The 15,991-nt window shown below is 41.6% G+C and overlaps 1 protein-coding gene across 3 annotated transcripts; it reads right to left on the reverse strand.

Moving 5' to 3' along the window:
• Positions 1 to 1,216: 1,216 nt before the first annotated feature.
• HTATIP2 (HIV-1 Tat interactive protein 2, 30kDa) lies at positions 1,217 to 15,676 on the reverse strand. 3 transcript variants are annotated; one of them, XM_012725044.1, is made up of 6 exons: positions 15,592 to 15,676; positions 14,826 to 15,021; positions 12,895 to 13,002; positions 4,023 to 4,160; positions 2,046 to 2,107; positions 1,217 to 1,487 (listed from the first exon to the last, which is right to left on the reverse strand). In XM_012725044.1, the coding sequence occupies exons 2-6, from the start codon at positions 15,018 to 15,020 to the stop codon at positions 1,262 to 1,264; spliced, it is 729 nt and encodes a 242-aa protein (XP_012580498.1). In that variant the 5' UTR covers position 15,021; positions 15,592 to 15,676; the 3' UTR covers positions 1,217 to 1,261. The 3 variants fall into 3 exon arrangements, with proteins under 3 accessions (XP_012580498.1, XP_012580499.1, XP_004683039.2); XM_012725045.1 differs by having other exon boundaries at positions 14,826 to 15,045; positions 15,592 to 15,603; XM_004682982.2 differs by lacking the exon at positions 15,592 to 15,676 and adding an exon at positions 15,395 to 15,566.
• Positions 15,677 to 15,991: the final 315 nt, after the last annotated feature.

Genomic DNA, 15,991 nt, shown 5'->3' on the forward strand with positions numbered 1-15,991 from the left:
TTTGTGAGTGTCTACTCCCTTTTAAGGCCGTATAACCTCTATTCGGGGGATAACCTTTATCTTCTGGCACCCAGCACAGGAGTTAAGATCACTTTCACCACCATCCTTTCCTAGAATGGAAACAATGTGCTCATATTGGTGTTGATCCCTCCAGCCATATCTACCTTTCCCTTTTGCAGTTTTTAGAGTGTGGCACCTCAAGGTACATTTTCACTGGCAATGTGAACACTAAGTGGTTAATCATAGGGATCCTAGACCATAGAAAAACCCAGATATTTTCATTTTATTCATTCATAACATACACTGACTCAGAACAATGGCTTGGAGCTTTCTAAATGCATAGATTCTGGGCTACCCTTGCAGAGTGGTCAAAAATACCAGCTGGTCTATGCCAAAATGTTGACCCTGCCATTTCCTAGCTTCAGGTCTTCAATGTTGAATGCGCAAACAAGGCATTAGCCACAGTGAGCCTCAGTTTCCCCATCTAAAGTAGGGGAATGATAGTTCTACCTTGTAAGGGTTGTTTGGAGGGCTAATTGACAGTACTGAGTGTGTAAAACCTGGCACTTAGAACACTGGGTAACTGCTGACTGCAACAGTACCATCCCATTGACCAAAATACTGCACATTTCCACTGGGACTTGGGCATTTTCTAATAATTTAGGAGACATCCAGATTTATCCATTTATTTTTATTTTTCTATTTCATTCTCCCATGAATTTTATAAGCTTAGTTATATAACAATTTTTATTATATACTCTAAAGAAGTATTAATGCACAATGTTCACTTACATAAATAAAAGCAGTCGGCAGTGGGTAACTCAAACATGAATGTAAACAATTTTAGAATAGAGCTCATCTGCCTACTACATAAAGTTCACACTGTTGCTGTGTCTCTGCAGACAAGCATGTCAAATCTAGCCTCCCTGACAGGAGCATCCCAACCATGGGGGGAAACTCAACCAAAACAAAATAACAGAACCCTGGTACCTGCCTCTCAAAGATTATGATTCAGATGGTCTGCGATAGGCCTATGAATCACTGCTTCTGAAAAGCCTCCTGGGTGATGTGTGGGTGATGTGTGAATATATACAACTATGCTCAAACCACTGATGCATGACATAGGCACTTTTTGATTGGATTTGAATTACTGAAAATAGTGAAACCACAAAGCTGAAGCATGCTGACGTTTCTTAGACCCTGATATTACTCATTCGGTGGTGACTGTTGAGGTGTTACAATAAAGTATTCCTCAGTGTGGTCAAGGCTTGAGAGGGCCACCGGCTTTTCCCAGGTCAAGGATGGCTTTATTCTCCAGTAGTTCTTTCTTGTTGTCGCTTGGTCTCACTGCATTGTTCAGCATCGCTCTAACCAAGGTCACCACAGGAATAGCGTGCCCACTGGCCCAAGATGCTGGTAAGGAGCCAAAGAATTTCCTAACCAACCATTCAGCTGGGCGAGATTCTTGCCTCTCACATAAAAGAACTCTAAAGAGAGAAAGACAGAAGTAGAGATATAAACTGCATTTAGGCCATAAAAGGCCTAAACAGGAATTTAGGCCAAAATTCCTGTTGGAGACCTAATCCCCAATGTGACTGTAATTGAAGAAAGGACCTTTTGGGATGTAATTATGGTTAATTTAGGTTATAAGAGTGGAGTCCTACTCTAACAAAACTGTTGTCCTTACAGAAGAGGAAAAGATAACATATCTCTTTCTCCCTCTCTCTGTCTCTGTCACTCCCTTTCTTTCTCTCTCTCTCTCACACACATACACCCCTAAATACAGTGAATAAATGGTTTTTCTTGGTGATTCAGAAGATGTAGCAAAAGCTATCCAGGAAGTTCTACACTATTTTGAACATGGCACCAACTATCTATCCCATCCTTCAAAAGGTGGGTCGTCACTGAAGCAATCCATCTTACCTCTACCAACTTCTATCTTAGCTATCAGCTTTTACAAAAAGAAAAAAAAAAAAAAAACTAGCTTAGCAGGAATAACCAGAAGTAAAGTCTCTTATGCAGCATGAATACTTATGAGTACTTACCCAGGCCTAAATATTGAGTAACGATCAAATTTTAATTCTTCAACCCTGGCTTCCACTTCTCCCTGTTAACAAAAACCACATTTTCAGCATTTGCTCAAAACCAACTTATTGTGTTGCTGAAAATAATTTGGGTTTTTTAAGATTATCTGCTTCTGCAAGCCTTAAAACTTGCCAATATCCTTATCTAGAATTTTAGATCCCAGAGTCCTAAAAGTTAGATCTTCTACGCCTGCTCTGTAGTACAGTTAGAAAAGACATGCCGAATGAGTGAATGGCTTCAGAATCAGTGCAGCTGCTTATCTGCCTGATGTTAAGGCAGATCTAAGAAGATCAATGACATGCTACTAGTTTAACCATAAAAGAAAACAAACTGCTAGTCCAGAATTAATGCTGCAGGTCCAAAGATAATCAATTTTTTTTTTTTTGTTTGTTTGTTTCAGGACTTCTCTTCAGATACAGTGGTTCCAGTGGTTTAAATGACTCACGGAGCCTCAATATTATTCACTTCTTAAGAAATGCTGCCAAATTTCAGGAGACTGTGGGATAACATTTAGGTTCAAGATAAGGCTTTAATATTAATTTGTTAAACGAACCCTGAATTTTCAGACCAGGCATCTCTATGAACATAAGTGCCAGAGATGCTCAGACCACAGGTCAGGCCAAAGGCCTTGTGAGTTCCTACCACTCATTTGGCACTGTATACTCTTAGGTAGCTTTTTAAATTAATGGTTTTTATAGTATTCACAGAATTGTTCAACATCTACCACAATCCAAGTTTAGAATATTCCAATTCTTTTGTGACTGGCCCCTCTCACTCAACAGTGTTCTTGAGGTTCACCCGTGTTTAGGCACATATTTTGCCTTTTTAGAGATGAATATTCCAATGTATTGATATACCTCATTTTATTCATCCACTTACCAGTTGATAGATTTCGGTTGCTTCCACTCTTTGGCTTTGTGGATAATGCTATGAATGGTCATATACAAGTTTTCATGTGGGCATGTTTCTTAGTTAGCTTTTTACAACATGTGTTTTAATCTCAATTAGCATTGTGCATAAAAGAGCCAACAGCAGCCTAAGACTTGGAAAAAGGCAAGGCTGGTCTGGGAATTTGATTTCAGTAGTGTTTCTGCCATTACCTAAGTAAGTAGAATAGTTTACAGGGCCTGAGCTATTCGGATTAACAATGTGGTTTGCACTGACTACCATAAAAAAGCAGCTTTGCTATCCTCTTTAAAATGGATCTGACCATTGAACAGATCAAGCCACCAGTATTCAAGAAGCCAAGGAATAAAAATACCATTAGGAAGGACTGATAGAGAACTTTTACCTATTTTTACTCTGTGAAAACTTACCCTGACTTACCCCTCTACCTGACTATTTTACCTGTGACGCCCTGCACTTGACCCCTGGGACTCCTTGGCACAACTATAACCTCATGAATTTTTCTCTAAGAACCCCAAACCTCTGTTGGCATGGCGATTCTGATTCCCAAGTGAGTGAACTTTGCCTTTTAAATGACCTTCCAATTTTTTTAAGTTAACCTGAGAATAGCAAAATGTGCATGGAGTCTTAAAAATTTCCAGGAAAGCTCAATTTTTAACAAGTAGATTTACTCAGTCTAAATATCCCAAGTCTCCAGGAAAAAAAGAAGCTATTCTCAGCTATTAGAGAAACTCCAGAGAAAAATTTCAGAACACTGCCTGAAGTGTCTTCAAGTGGTAAGGTTCATGTGGATGTTCAAACTCAGAGCTGCCACATTTCATTCCCTGATTAAAGCACAATCTATGGGGGAGAGATTGGAAATTGTCTTTTATTTACTCATGCTTACAAATATATCCTTGGGGGAAAAAAACAGTCCTGTAGTAGGAAAAAAAAAAAGAATGTAATGCACTTAATGCATGGTTTTATCATTTAGTACTACCAATAAGTCAAGGTTCTCTAAAAATAAATGAAGAATAGAAACATGTACAAACCTTAACTTGCAGATATAAAAAGTTGCTCGATTTATCAGCTCCTTTAGAACTCAGCAAGCTGAAGTGTTTGCATCCTCCAGCCTTTGCCAGCTCTGCAGACTTCAGGACGTAATCACGATCAACACGAACAAACCCTTCCTAAAGGGGAAAAAGATGGGTTATTTCCAAAAAGCCATGGGTTTGTCTTAAAAATTTCACAGCTTGGTGGCAGGCTAGGTGGTCTGGGATGGATGGGGATAAAAACTAAAGGCACAAAGTAATACATGAATGCCAGGCCCCTGGGAAAGGCTCCAAGTACAATCCTCAGGATAGATGCACTAGCTTCAGCAGCAAGGACAGACTGAAACAAAAACACAAGGATAATGACACAAACATACACGCCAAAAGAAATCTGCAAGGAACAGTAACATCAAGCTAGGAAACTACTTTCAGTCTCACAGAAAAAGATTTAGCCTCTTATTACTTTAGAGCTGTCTCTGTTTTGCTGTGTCAACTCTAATGTGGTGTAGTTTCAAAGCATGGTGAGAATACTACCCATGTACTTTGAGAACAAAGCCTACATAATTTCCAATGTTTGTTTGCTTTACAATATATTTACATATTAGTACAAGTGCATCCTCCCATTTTTTAATTGATGGCTATGTAATCAAGAATGTTGGAGATCCCAGGTCCAGACCCAGTGCAGTCAATTTGCATCTCAGCATCAGTACATATCTAGTACATAGTAGGTACTCCAAAAACACCTGAATGAGGGCCTTCTCTGGTGGTGCAGGAGTTAAAAATAGTGCTATCAAGTAATCACCAGCCACTACAACACAGATTGATCCCCACCAGGGAGGTGACCCACATGGCAAGGCAGGCCTCTTCAGTCTCACCACTGCTCCCCTAGCAGTGTATTTCATTATATCAGCCTGTTCTTCTCCCCATTCTTGTCTCTGGTGATTCCTCTAACCACCTCCTCTTCCCCACATCTCTGGCCTACACCCCAATTCTTGTATGCATAAGTAAGTCTTTAAAAAAAATACTTGGATGAGTACATAGTAGACTAAGTAAAATAGTTAATAATAAATAGTAAATAAATAAATAATAAATAGTATAACTCTGTGAAAGCAGAGAATGGCAAATTCACACATAAAAATAAAAGAACAATGTAGTAATAAAAGGAGGAGGAAAGAATGTGGTGCAGAACCATTCCCAGGACCTCACCAAAGGACATATGTCTCAACCCACAAAAGAGAGTTCCATGTAGTAATCGCATCTGGAAACTAGCATAAATTATGGCTGACATCCTCTAGCTGGAGATGGCAGAATATAAAGTCTAAAGTCTACAAGCTGAGCTTCCTAGGTACCCACAATTTATAAAGCAATTTCATAGGTTTTTAAAGTTTTATAGATTTTATCCCAAGTTTGAAGACTGGATTACTGCCCAAATGATTTTTTTTAATTAAAAATTTCCCAAGGGTGGGCCCTCCCTGGTGGCGCAGCGGGTTAAAGCACTGCACTGAGAAGCTAAAGCCACTTCCGCATGAGTTCGATTCCCGCCTGCCCCGGAGGAGACCACATGGCGTGGCAGACCTCTCCTGACCCGCCCGCTGCTCCCCTCAGCAGTGTACTTCGTTGATCTGCCTGTTCTGCTCCCCACTCTGTCTCTGGTGAAGTCTCTCACTGCCCCTGAGTCTCTGACCTGTACCCCAGTTCTGTATGTACAAATAAATAAATCTTTAAAAAAAAAAATTTCCCAAGGGCACTTATTGATGCTACATATTTTATTTTACATGGAGATGCTTTAAAGATGGGGAAGAAGAAGGAACCATGAATCTGCTAGTTGCTAGGAAAGGTAAAGAAATGGGTATTACCCTGGATTTCCACAAAGGTACTCAGCCCTATCAACACCTTGATTTTGTCAGCAAAATCTATGATGGACTACTGACAGGTAGAACTGTGAGGTAATGAATTTGTGTCATTTTAAACTATTACATCTGAAGCAGTATGTTACGACAGCAATAGGGAACCTAAAAAAAGAATTTAACTTTACATAGCAGGCCTAAGTAAACTTTTTTTTTTTTAAGATTTATTTTATTTGTGCGTACAGAACTGGGGTACAGGCCAGAGGTGCAGGGGCGGTGAGAGGCTTCACCAGAGACAGAGTCGGGAGCAGAACAGGCAGATCTACGAAGTACACTGCTGAGGGGAGCAGTGGGCTGCGCCATGTGGTCACCTCCAGGGCAGGCGGGGATCGAACTCATGCTACAGTGGCTTTAGCTTCTTAGTGTTGTGCTTTAACTCACTGAGCCACCAAGGAGGGCCTAAGTAAACTTTTAAACTATGTGTTGGGGTAGATCATAGAAAGAAGGGAATATAAGTAAAAGCTGGATTCATCTTCATTAAACTGAATATATATATCAGCAACCAGGCCCCAGATCGTGAAATAGAACTTTACCATGACCTCACAGGCCTCCATGCTCCTTCCTCCACCTCACAGTACTTTTTAACTCTGCCCACTATCTGCAGAGCAGTGTTATTTTTCTGCCTCATTTTAGGTAACATCCATTGAATTCCTTACTCTGAATCAGCACCTCCTCCTCTTGCATGGTGCATTCTGACAGTCTGTCTAAACAACTGGCCCATCGCCTTGTCCTACACACTGACTCACACACTCATTGTCACCTTTCAAAATCAGTGTGAGGCAAACCAAATTTAATACTCAGCACATCCAGAGAGAGCAAGTGATTCTCCTCAGATCCTCCCTCTGAATTGAGATTTTAGATGTGCAGAAAGACTGCCAAGAAAAACAACCTAGAATAACAGAGAAAATTTCCCGAACCGTCAATGTTCCTTCCACATCTATTTCTTTCTCTCGCTTGAATTCACTGGAACTCTGATTTTTAATAACAAGTTCGTTATTCACCATAAACTCCATAGTTGACTAGTGAAAGAAACACCTTCTGGTTGTTGCCTTTGTTACAGCACTATTTCTTTTTAGGATTATTATCATCGTCTCTGTTAAAATACGTTTTCTTTCAACACCTTCTTTGAAAATAAGAAAGAGCTTCAGCCAATCACAAGGCTCTAGACTGACGCTGTCTCTCTCACTTAATCCCGGGCCAGTAAAGGGATAATTTGATTAAACTGAGACCCTAATTTATTTGGCTTTAGTTCTGGATCAACCTCCCCTTAATAGAGTGCTGTCGTCTCCAATTGTTTGATGAAAATTAAAGTGACATAAATACCATGGGACTTTTTCAATCTGATTAGTCAGCGAAGGCACATCAATATGAGCCCAGCCGTCAGACGCTGGCGTCCTTCCTTTCACCAGCCTCGCCACAACTGACAACCTCTCCTGCAGGACGAGCACCCACGCTGCTGCAGAGACCCCCACACTTAGCCCATCATCCCTGTTCAATGGGCCGGTTGACAGGGTGCCCATACCTTTCTCCATCGCTGTTCCCTGGACAAAGCTAAATATTGTTTTATTAGCAATCAATGGCTGTTAATCCAAAACGATTTCACAAATCCTCTGAGCCCTCAAGCTGATTATAAATACGCATTTTTCCAAGCCCACTAAGTTTTGAATTTCACTTCCCCCACTCTAATGCGTGGCCTTCTAGCTGGTGAATGAAACTCAAAAGCAAAGAGGTCAACGGCTTTCAAGGACTTAAAAATCAAAAGTGAACGTGGATCCTGGTGACTGACTTGGACATATCAACACACACGGATTTTCTTTGGAGTGAAGACAATTCCATTTATGGATAGAAAGGAACGAGCCTAAATATCATTAACAACATTTTTTCCTGTCCTCTAACTGCTTGAATAAAAAACATTATGAAAGAAGACAAATGTTGAACTATGAGACGCTATACCTGAAACCTATAAAGTTGAAACCAGTATTACTCACTATTTTAATAATAACAGAGAAACTAAAGAGGATACTCCTTAGAAACACATTACAACAATTAACAAAGATTTAATTTCCCTAACCACATCACACAGCCAGGGAAAAGATATTTTTTTCTGAGAACATTTGGTCTATTATGCTATTGTATCTTTATGAAAGCTGTAGTTGGTTTGTCCTACTCTAAGCTAGGAAGCAGCATTCCTTCTAGAAAAGTGAATTGATGAAACAGGTTCCCACTATACATTTCCTTTCCTGGAACCCCACATAATATAATTCAGCAGAGACCCTCACAGGCTCCTCAAAGATCAAGGGAGACAAATCCTCTACTTACTCTCAATTTAAGTTCTTTCTGATCTTTACCAATACCCAAAAACCAGGAATACTTTGGCTCAGGAAAAACTTATTCTAGCAAGGTATTTCAGCACTGAGAAGCCAGCATGCTGTCATGACTCAAAGTCAGCGGGGCTCTTTTCCAAGAAGGGAGAATCTATCATTCTGTAAAAGGCCATACATAGCTGTATTTTTGCTTCAGACTCTCTCTCCTTCACTCCATTTTCAATCTTCTAAATTAGACCAGAAAACAGAGAGGCTGACAAATAGAAACTGATAAAATCTGAGACCACTTGTCTGTGTCCCAGAGGGCAACTTTCTATGTACTGGATCAAGAGACCAAGACCTTAGTTAAAGAAAGCTCTGGATGGAAAAGATAATCAAACAACTACTGACAAACATTTCCTGAAAAGGAGCCTGTAAATATTTTCTTTGCAGGCCTCTGTGGCGGTTGCACAGCCTTACTCTCACAGGACAAAAGCAGCCACAGATAACACACACAGTCAAGAGAATAGCCACACCCCAAAGATTTTATTGATGGGTGCTGAAATAAGAATTTCCTTTATGTTCACAAATCATGATCTGATTTGTGAAGGGGAAGGTTAGAGCACAGGGACTGTGGTGGTGGATGGCAGGTGCTGTGTGGTGGGAGAACAATGTGGACTACACCTAGGGGGAGAAATCAAATACTATCCCCAAATTAACAATGACACAAGAAAAAAAAAATGTGTGTATATATATGTCTGTGTGTATACACACACACACACATATACATATATAAAAGAGGATGAGAAGCCATGAGACGCTAATGATGCTGAATAGCTGTGATTGGCTGTATTAATAGTGTTTGCAACATTGTCTCTTCAAAAGAATCCAAGAACTATTAAACTACCCCAAATGCAGTGACCAAAAACCTTAACACAAATAAGGCGAAAGCACATGGCATTTGTGAGCTGCTCCTCTTCACTCAAAGCCAGTGTAGATCTGGTTGTCCAAAACTAGTCACCCTTGACCAACACACACACACACATTCACTCAAGCAAGGTGATGGCCATCTGAGCTCTGGTACCTGAAGAACCAGGTGAAGAGCACCACAACATCCAGTGCCCACTGAAAGCAAGTCATTCATGAGATAAGGATCAGATGAATCGGCCTCTCCCTAGAAGGGTCAGCTAGAAATACAGAGTTCACGTTTCCAGCCTCAGAAATTCTGATTCAGGACGCCACTGCATTGATCACAAAGCTATGGCCAACGAATGTGATAAGGAAGATTAGCATTTAACCAGTTAGTGTTAGAGGAAATGATATTGAACAAAGCTAACAGACCCATTCTTAGTACCAGTTTCAACAGAAATCTGGGTAGGCTAAATTTTGTTGGTGGCACGGTCTCCCCCAAATTTCTATGTTGAAGCTGAAACATCCAGGACCTCAGAATGTGACCTTATTTAGAAATAGGATCCCTGTAGAAGTCATTAGTTAAGACAATGTCCTACTTGATGGGGTGTTTATTAATCCAATATGGCTAATGTCCTTCTAAAAGAGGAAACTGGGCCCTCCCTGGTGGCTCAACAGGTTAAAGTGCAGCACTGTGCAGTTAGCAGCAGCCACAGCAGCACAGACTGATTCCCACCAGGGAAGTGACCCACATGGTGCGGCGGACCTCTTCTGTCTCTCCCACTGCTCCCCTCAGTAGTATTTCAGTCGATCTGCCTGTTATGCTTCCCAGTCTGTCTCTGGTGAATCTCTCAACCGCTACACCTCTGGCCTGTACCACAGTTCTTGTATCCATAAATAAGTAGATTATAAAAAAAAAAATAAAAAGAGAAACTTAGGTTAGGCCATATGTATAAAAATGTCACCTAAACAGACAAAGAAGGTAGCCATATACAAGTCAAGGAGAGAAACCTGGAGAAGATCCTTCCCTCCAAGCCCAAAGGAGGAACTAAACCTGCAGACATCTTGATGTCATACTCCAGAGCTGTGAGGCAAGTTTCTCTTGTTTAATTCTCAAAAAGAGGAGTTAACATGTTTCCTGCCCCACTTAATGATGGGCAGAACTATGTAGCCAAGTGGAGTTATATAACATGGAACAAGTGAACTCAAGAGAGACACCTGAGACACAGGGACACAGGAAGAGAGACATGTGGAGTAAGACCCACCTGTTCTGGGCTTTGGACTTGTACCAGGAACTAGGAGGGGGATGTGAAGGAGAGGGACCAGAAGAGAGACATGTGAAAACACTTGGAAGAGACATGTGGGTGACAGACATATGGGGATGTTCACCATGGCAGCTGTTACCTCCATCTATAGTTTGATTTTGCTTCTTTCATCCCAGACTTGTCTGGCTCCTTTCACTCCTTTCCTATCATACCCCACCAGAAGGTGCCTTAGATTTGGGGCAAATTTTTGGGCCTTAGTGGCCTCACTTTGCGCCCAGCCTGTTTGGCTGGATATTTACCCACAAGGGGATGGATAACTTCGGATGTTTTATTAGAAAACTATTATCCTTTCTTCTTCTCTCTTTATGCACACTAATCCTATTAAAGTTCGTTTAGACTAAGAGTTGCTTTGTATTTGTGCACACGGATGGCCAGACACCTTTAACAGCATGCAAGTTTGGGGGTCCGGAGTGCCCCTTAATCTGTGCACTAACAATTATGGTACATTCTGACAGCATTAGAAGAATAACACACTGAAGACCCTGGCTTCTGAGAGGATTTAACATTGAGACAGAAACAGAATTTCTTGAGTTTCTCTAGAAATTCAGGTTGCAAAGCAAGCTATAGATTATACCAGTTACAAAACAGTTATAGAATGACACCAGCTTTTGTAGTGTACATCTGAAGAAACACCTAAAACCTTTTCTGTAGAGAGGGTTGCTGACCAGGTAGTATGAGCTTGGAAATCCACAACTATCCCATCAAACAAATCTACTATTACCTAGCTCCCTGTGAAATGTCACCTCTTAAACTGACCAAAGTTATCACAACCTCCAAAAATTTACACTGCATTCAATCCAAATTAGTCTCAAATTAAAACAAAAGAGAACTTTCTGGAGGACATGTCAGTGCTCCCTGGCATTATCCTTTTAAATCCTAACTCATTTTGGGGGCTGTATTTGGCTTACTAGTCTTATCTCTTGTGTACTCATAGTACTTTTATTTTTCAAATTAACTTCAGAGAACAAAAGGTACTGAGTAGCCTGAAGGGTGTAGAACCAATTCATCTTAAAAAAAAAAAAAAAAAAAAAAAACTTCTGGGTGGTGAGGACACCCACTATTCTGATTAAAATTGCATGACACAACTTGATTTCAACAAAGCAGTCTCTGAAGTACCTTTATGACAAGATTTGCCTTATGTCATGAAAACCAACTGCTCTAAGCCTAATGCAGTGTTTTGTATTTTGCTGAGTCACCACCAAAATCAGGTTGGCCCTTGAGAGTGTATCCTGCAATGTACTGAAGAAAAGCTTTTAGAGGGCACAGTGTTTGTGACTGTCCCTAGGACTGAAAATACTGCACTAACTGCTGCTGAGCAGACACGTGACCCTTTCTAGAAGAGCTAATATGCCAATTCCATGGAGAGTCAAGCTTCTCCACAATCCATATGTTCCAGTACAGGGTTCAAACCAAGTTGTGCTACCAAGAACTGCAGAAGATTTGGAAATACATCCTATTGAAAGCATCAGCATAATTATTCCCTGGATGACAAAGAGGCCCAGGGAAACACACTTGGGCATACCTCCTGGGTTGGCGTAAACAATAGCTGTTAATCTTGTGCTCCCCTAATAATTTTGATGGGTAGGCCAGTTTTTTAAGCTGTGGTGAGCCCTCCATGGTAGCACTTGGTCCTGAATATTTAATAGACATGTTTTAGCTCCAGCAAGTAAATTCTGCCAGAGGGATAAACTACAGTCACAGTAAAAAAAAATAAATAAATAAATAAATAAATAAAAGGTTTATTAACATTTTCTCAGGATCTACATAGGAGGCTATGACTTCTAACTACGTAGTAAACTATCACTTTTGGACAGGGGCCGATGCAATTTAGAACATCATTAAAAAGAAAATAAAATGTGTATTAGAACAGTTCTGCGTCAGTTAAGGCTGAATCACCACTGAGGTTGAATCATAGCTGGAGGCTGAGTCATCTCTGGAGGCTAGCTGAATCGTGGCACTGTTCTGATGTTCTATCCCAGAAGTTTAAAGCTTGGCATGAAAATAGGTTGAAGCAAATCATGCAAGTGAAGATAACAATTCAAGTTTAAAACATTTATAAAGAGAACAAAGAAGCTTAACTGCTAACGGCACGAATGCCAGTTACTTTTACCCAGACACAGTGGTTTGTCTTAGTCAACGGATGCAATGACAGCGATATTTGTAGGAGACAAGACCTTGTAAATATTTATGATGTCTCTAGCATGCAGGTCTGAATTCAAGGATAACTGTGTAGGTAAGATGAACTTATCAGTGGTTTTTAAAGTATAGCAAATGTTAGCGCGGCATATGGAGTCGTAAATGGTAATAACTTATCCTTATTACTATACAGTGCAGTTGAACACAGCAAATATAAAGAAAGAGTGAGCAAGAAAGGAATCTTTGACATGACTGGCTAGAGAAAAGGGAAAAGGGCATACTTCTTCCTTACCGCCCCAGCTTTTCCCCTGGTGGTACCCAGGCAACAGAATCCAACATCATGACCTTGAAAGGCAGAAGCGTAGTCATCCAATTTGTCAAAGTCCACCACTTCTTGATTCTAGACAACGACAAAGTAATATATAATGATGTTATTAAAACAATAAGCAATTAAAACAAATACCTCTCTAAATCTAAAGAATTATAGAATATTAGTTAAGTCTGCCCACTTAACATCAAATTCTGCAAACTCATTTTCTCCTACCAAAAAGCAATTAATCTGAATTCAAAATCAATAATGCCATTATGAATCTGTAACACACAAACTTGGACTAGAGAGATTCAGATTCTAAAGTCAGGTTCAACTTCTATTTTCTCTCTAAAGACCTGCTTGTATCTCATCAGAAGGGACGCCAATGAGATATAATATAGAGACAGGGAATAGCTTTTGGGATCTCGGTGACCTAGGTTCAAATCTTGGGTCGGTTACTTAAGTGGCATGTAATTTTTGCCACATTTTTTTTTTATCAAATGTTCCTCTGTTTTCTTAGCAGTAAAATATGAACAATAGGCTTTCCTTGAGTCTAATCCATGAATCACCTGCACTAGATCCAGCCAGCGAGGGCATACTAGATAAAAAGTCATCTTGTTGGGTCTCATCCCGTATTTCTGAATCAGGCACAGCATTTTTAGCAAATCCCCTTGGGTGATTCTTATGCACACTAAGATTAAGAACCTCCATCTAACCTCTAAGTTTATTATAAAACATAAAAAAAGAAAATTTGAGATGTTCCATCATCCAGGAGTTCAAATAAAATGTTGCTTTCCTATCCTACCATCCAGAACATTCTTTCAAGAGAACTATCCTCATATTGTACACAATACTGAAGATTAACATGTTTTCATACCTGACCAAAAGATGTGCCACCAATCACAATTATTAAAGCACTCAGTTCAATTTCTCATTACTGGAAATATTTAATGCATCTCATGAAGTCAGACTACAAAAACCACTTATTATCTGCCTATGTCTGGACAAAGGTAGCCACTTTAAACAGGAAAGTTCTGATGGACCAAAAACATGTACGGTGACCTGAACACGGACCTGAAGAAATCAAACACATTTACTTGTGACACCATTTGTTATTTGAAATGTCCCACCTGTAAAACTGTGGAGCTGAGTGTTATAGTTATGGGGGGTCTCAGAATTACACTATAATTTGCTGCAGTTCAAAACTCAAATATCTGAGTTTATGTGGGGAGAAAAACCAAAACTCCCCCACTTCACCCCCTATAACTTATACTTAAAGCATAAGTATCTAGTACTTTAGGTATTGAAGGCATTGTCACCAGACTGAAGTTCACGTATTACTGCCTTAACCATGGAAATGCAAGTGACAGTGAAGTGACTATTCCACATAGACACAAGCATGAAGTTCTGGAAAATCAGGCAGACAAAATTCTTTAACTGCATACCCCACCTTTCATTGCTATAGCTCTTACCTGCTCTACAAAGCATTTTTAGATCCGCTGACAGAATTAGCAGTGAATAGACAGATAGAAAACAACAGACTATAAAAAAAAAGTGTTTGTGAAAATTGCCCAGGACCGAAGAGTGATATCACTAAAATCCTATTTGAATGACCAGAAAACAGTGCTCTTCTGTCTCCCTAGGCTGCACTATAACCCAGGCTGGGCCTTACAGAGGTCTAGACAGACACAAGGGCTTTGACCAGACCACCCAGTGAGGGAAAGTCACCACTGGGCCTACAGTACAGAATAGAGCCTCCAGTAAGGGCTCTCACCGGCCAATCTTGGCAATATTCTAATTGCCTCTCACTGCTTCCACTACAGGCTGGGCCAAATTCAGTCTTCAAGCAAGAAATATGTTCATCCCACAGAACCACTGAATATACATTTCTGAGTTGTAGTTCAAATACCCACCACATTTTTATAAGCCTCCTCATGGAAAGTGAGCTTCCTCCGGCCAATAAGTGTGACTTTAGAAAACAGATTCTGCACCAGGATTTCTTTTAAGAGCACTTTACCGGTTTCCCCACTGGCGCCCAGAATAAAAACAGATTTATTCTGCATCCTGAAGTCTTCCCGAAGCTTCGGCAGCGCCTCTATCTCGGCCATGCTGCAGAAATAAGATCGATAGGTACTGGTCTTGGGATGTTTAAGGGTGGCTGGTGCTGAACCCCGGGCACGATTGTTATTCTAGAGGAAGATAATCGTGATTCTCTGCAGGTTATTACTCTTCTCAGTCAGGGCTCTGAGGAAAGTGCTGAATCATTAGCAGGGCGTGGCGCCTTATTAGCTGTCCCTAGTAACAAAGTCAACTTGTACCTCGGAAGGGCCAGGAAAAGGAAGACTCGCCCAAGTGCATAATCGGCTGGCTTCCAGAGGGCCAGTTTACTTCCCCCCACCCCCTTCCCACGTTCCAGCCCCTCCCCCCCCCTTTGCCCATATGAGTGCGAGGCCCGGCTCTGTCCCCTACGCTGAGGGGTTACCTAGCGCCCGCCCCCGGCCCTGCGTCCTCTCCCTGCAGCAGGAACAGGCCGGCCACCAGCGCCGCCACCGCCGCGCTCAGCGCCAGGGCCGTTGGGCCATCCCTCCTGCCCCGCGGCTCCAAGTCCGCTGGCTCCATCCGGCGAGCACCCCTCCAGGTCCACCCTGGGGATCGAAAGCCACCCACCCCCGCGCCTACCCGACTTGGCCTTCCGGGTGACTTAGCGACGCGGCCGCCTCGCCCCGCCCCCAGGGGCGGGACTAGCGGGGAAGCGCGTGCAGCCCGCGGGCCAGGTGAGCCCCACGGCACGTGCGCGGGCCGGGCGCGGCGTGTGGCGCGCAGACGGCTGCCCAGTGTCTGGAATCCCCAGATCTGCTCCCCGATGTTTTTTCCCTACTGTGTGGACAGAGTTTGCCCGTAAATCTAAGGCCTCAGCCAACAGAATTGGCCTTTGCCGATACCTTTCTAAACTTGGAACTTCAAGTGTGCTAGGCCATATTCATCGCGAAGGTCCCTCACCCCTGAATCAGCAAGTCAGAAACTGGCTGTTCCCTTCGACTTCTTTCTCCTGGCCGTTCTACATGCCACATTAATCACC

This window comes from Condylura cristata, unplaced genomic scaffold (assembly GCF_000260355.1).
Source record: "Condylura cristata isolate star-nosed mole 26May11 unplaced genomic scaffold, ConCri1.0 scaffold00015, whole genome shotgun sequence".
In the NCBI taxonomy this organism is placed as follows: domain Eukaryota; kingdom Metazoa; phylum Chordata; class Mammalia; order Eulipotyphla; family Talpidae; genus Condylura; species Condylura cristata.

Bases quoted from the DNA above. Each gene is read 5' to 3' on its own strand.
- HTATIP2 (XM_004682982.2), bottom strand. From the start codon at position 15,531: ATGGAGCCAGCGGACTTGGAGCCGCGGGGCAGGAGGGATGGCCCAACG. The intron at 15,022-15,394 runs GTAACCCCTCAG...TTATTTCTGCAG, and splicing joins GGGCCGGGGGCGGGCGCTAG to CATGGCCGAGATAGAGGCGC. The intron at 13,003-14,825 runs GTGGGTATTTGA...GTCGTTGTCTAG, and splicing joins AGGAGGCTTATAAAAATGTG to AATCAAGAAGTGGTGGACTT.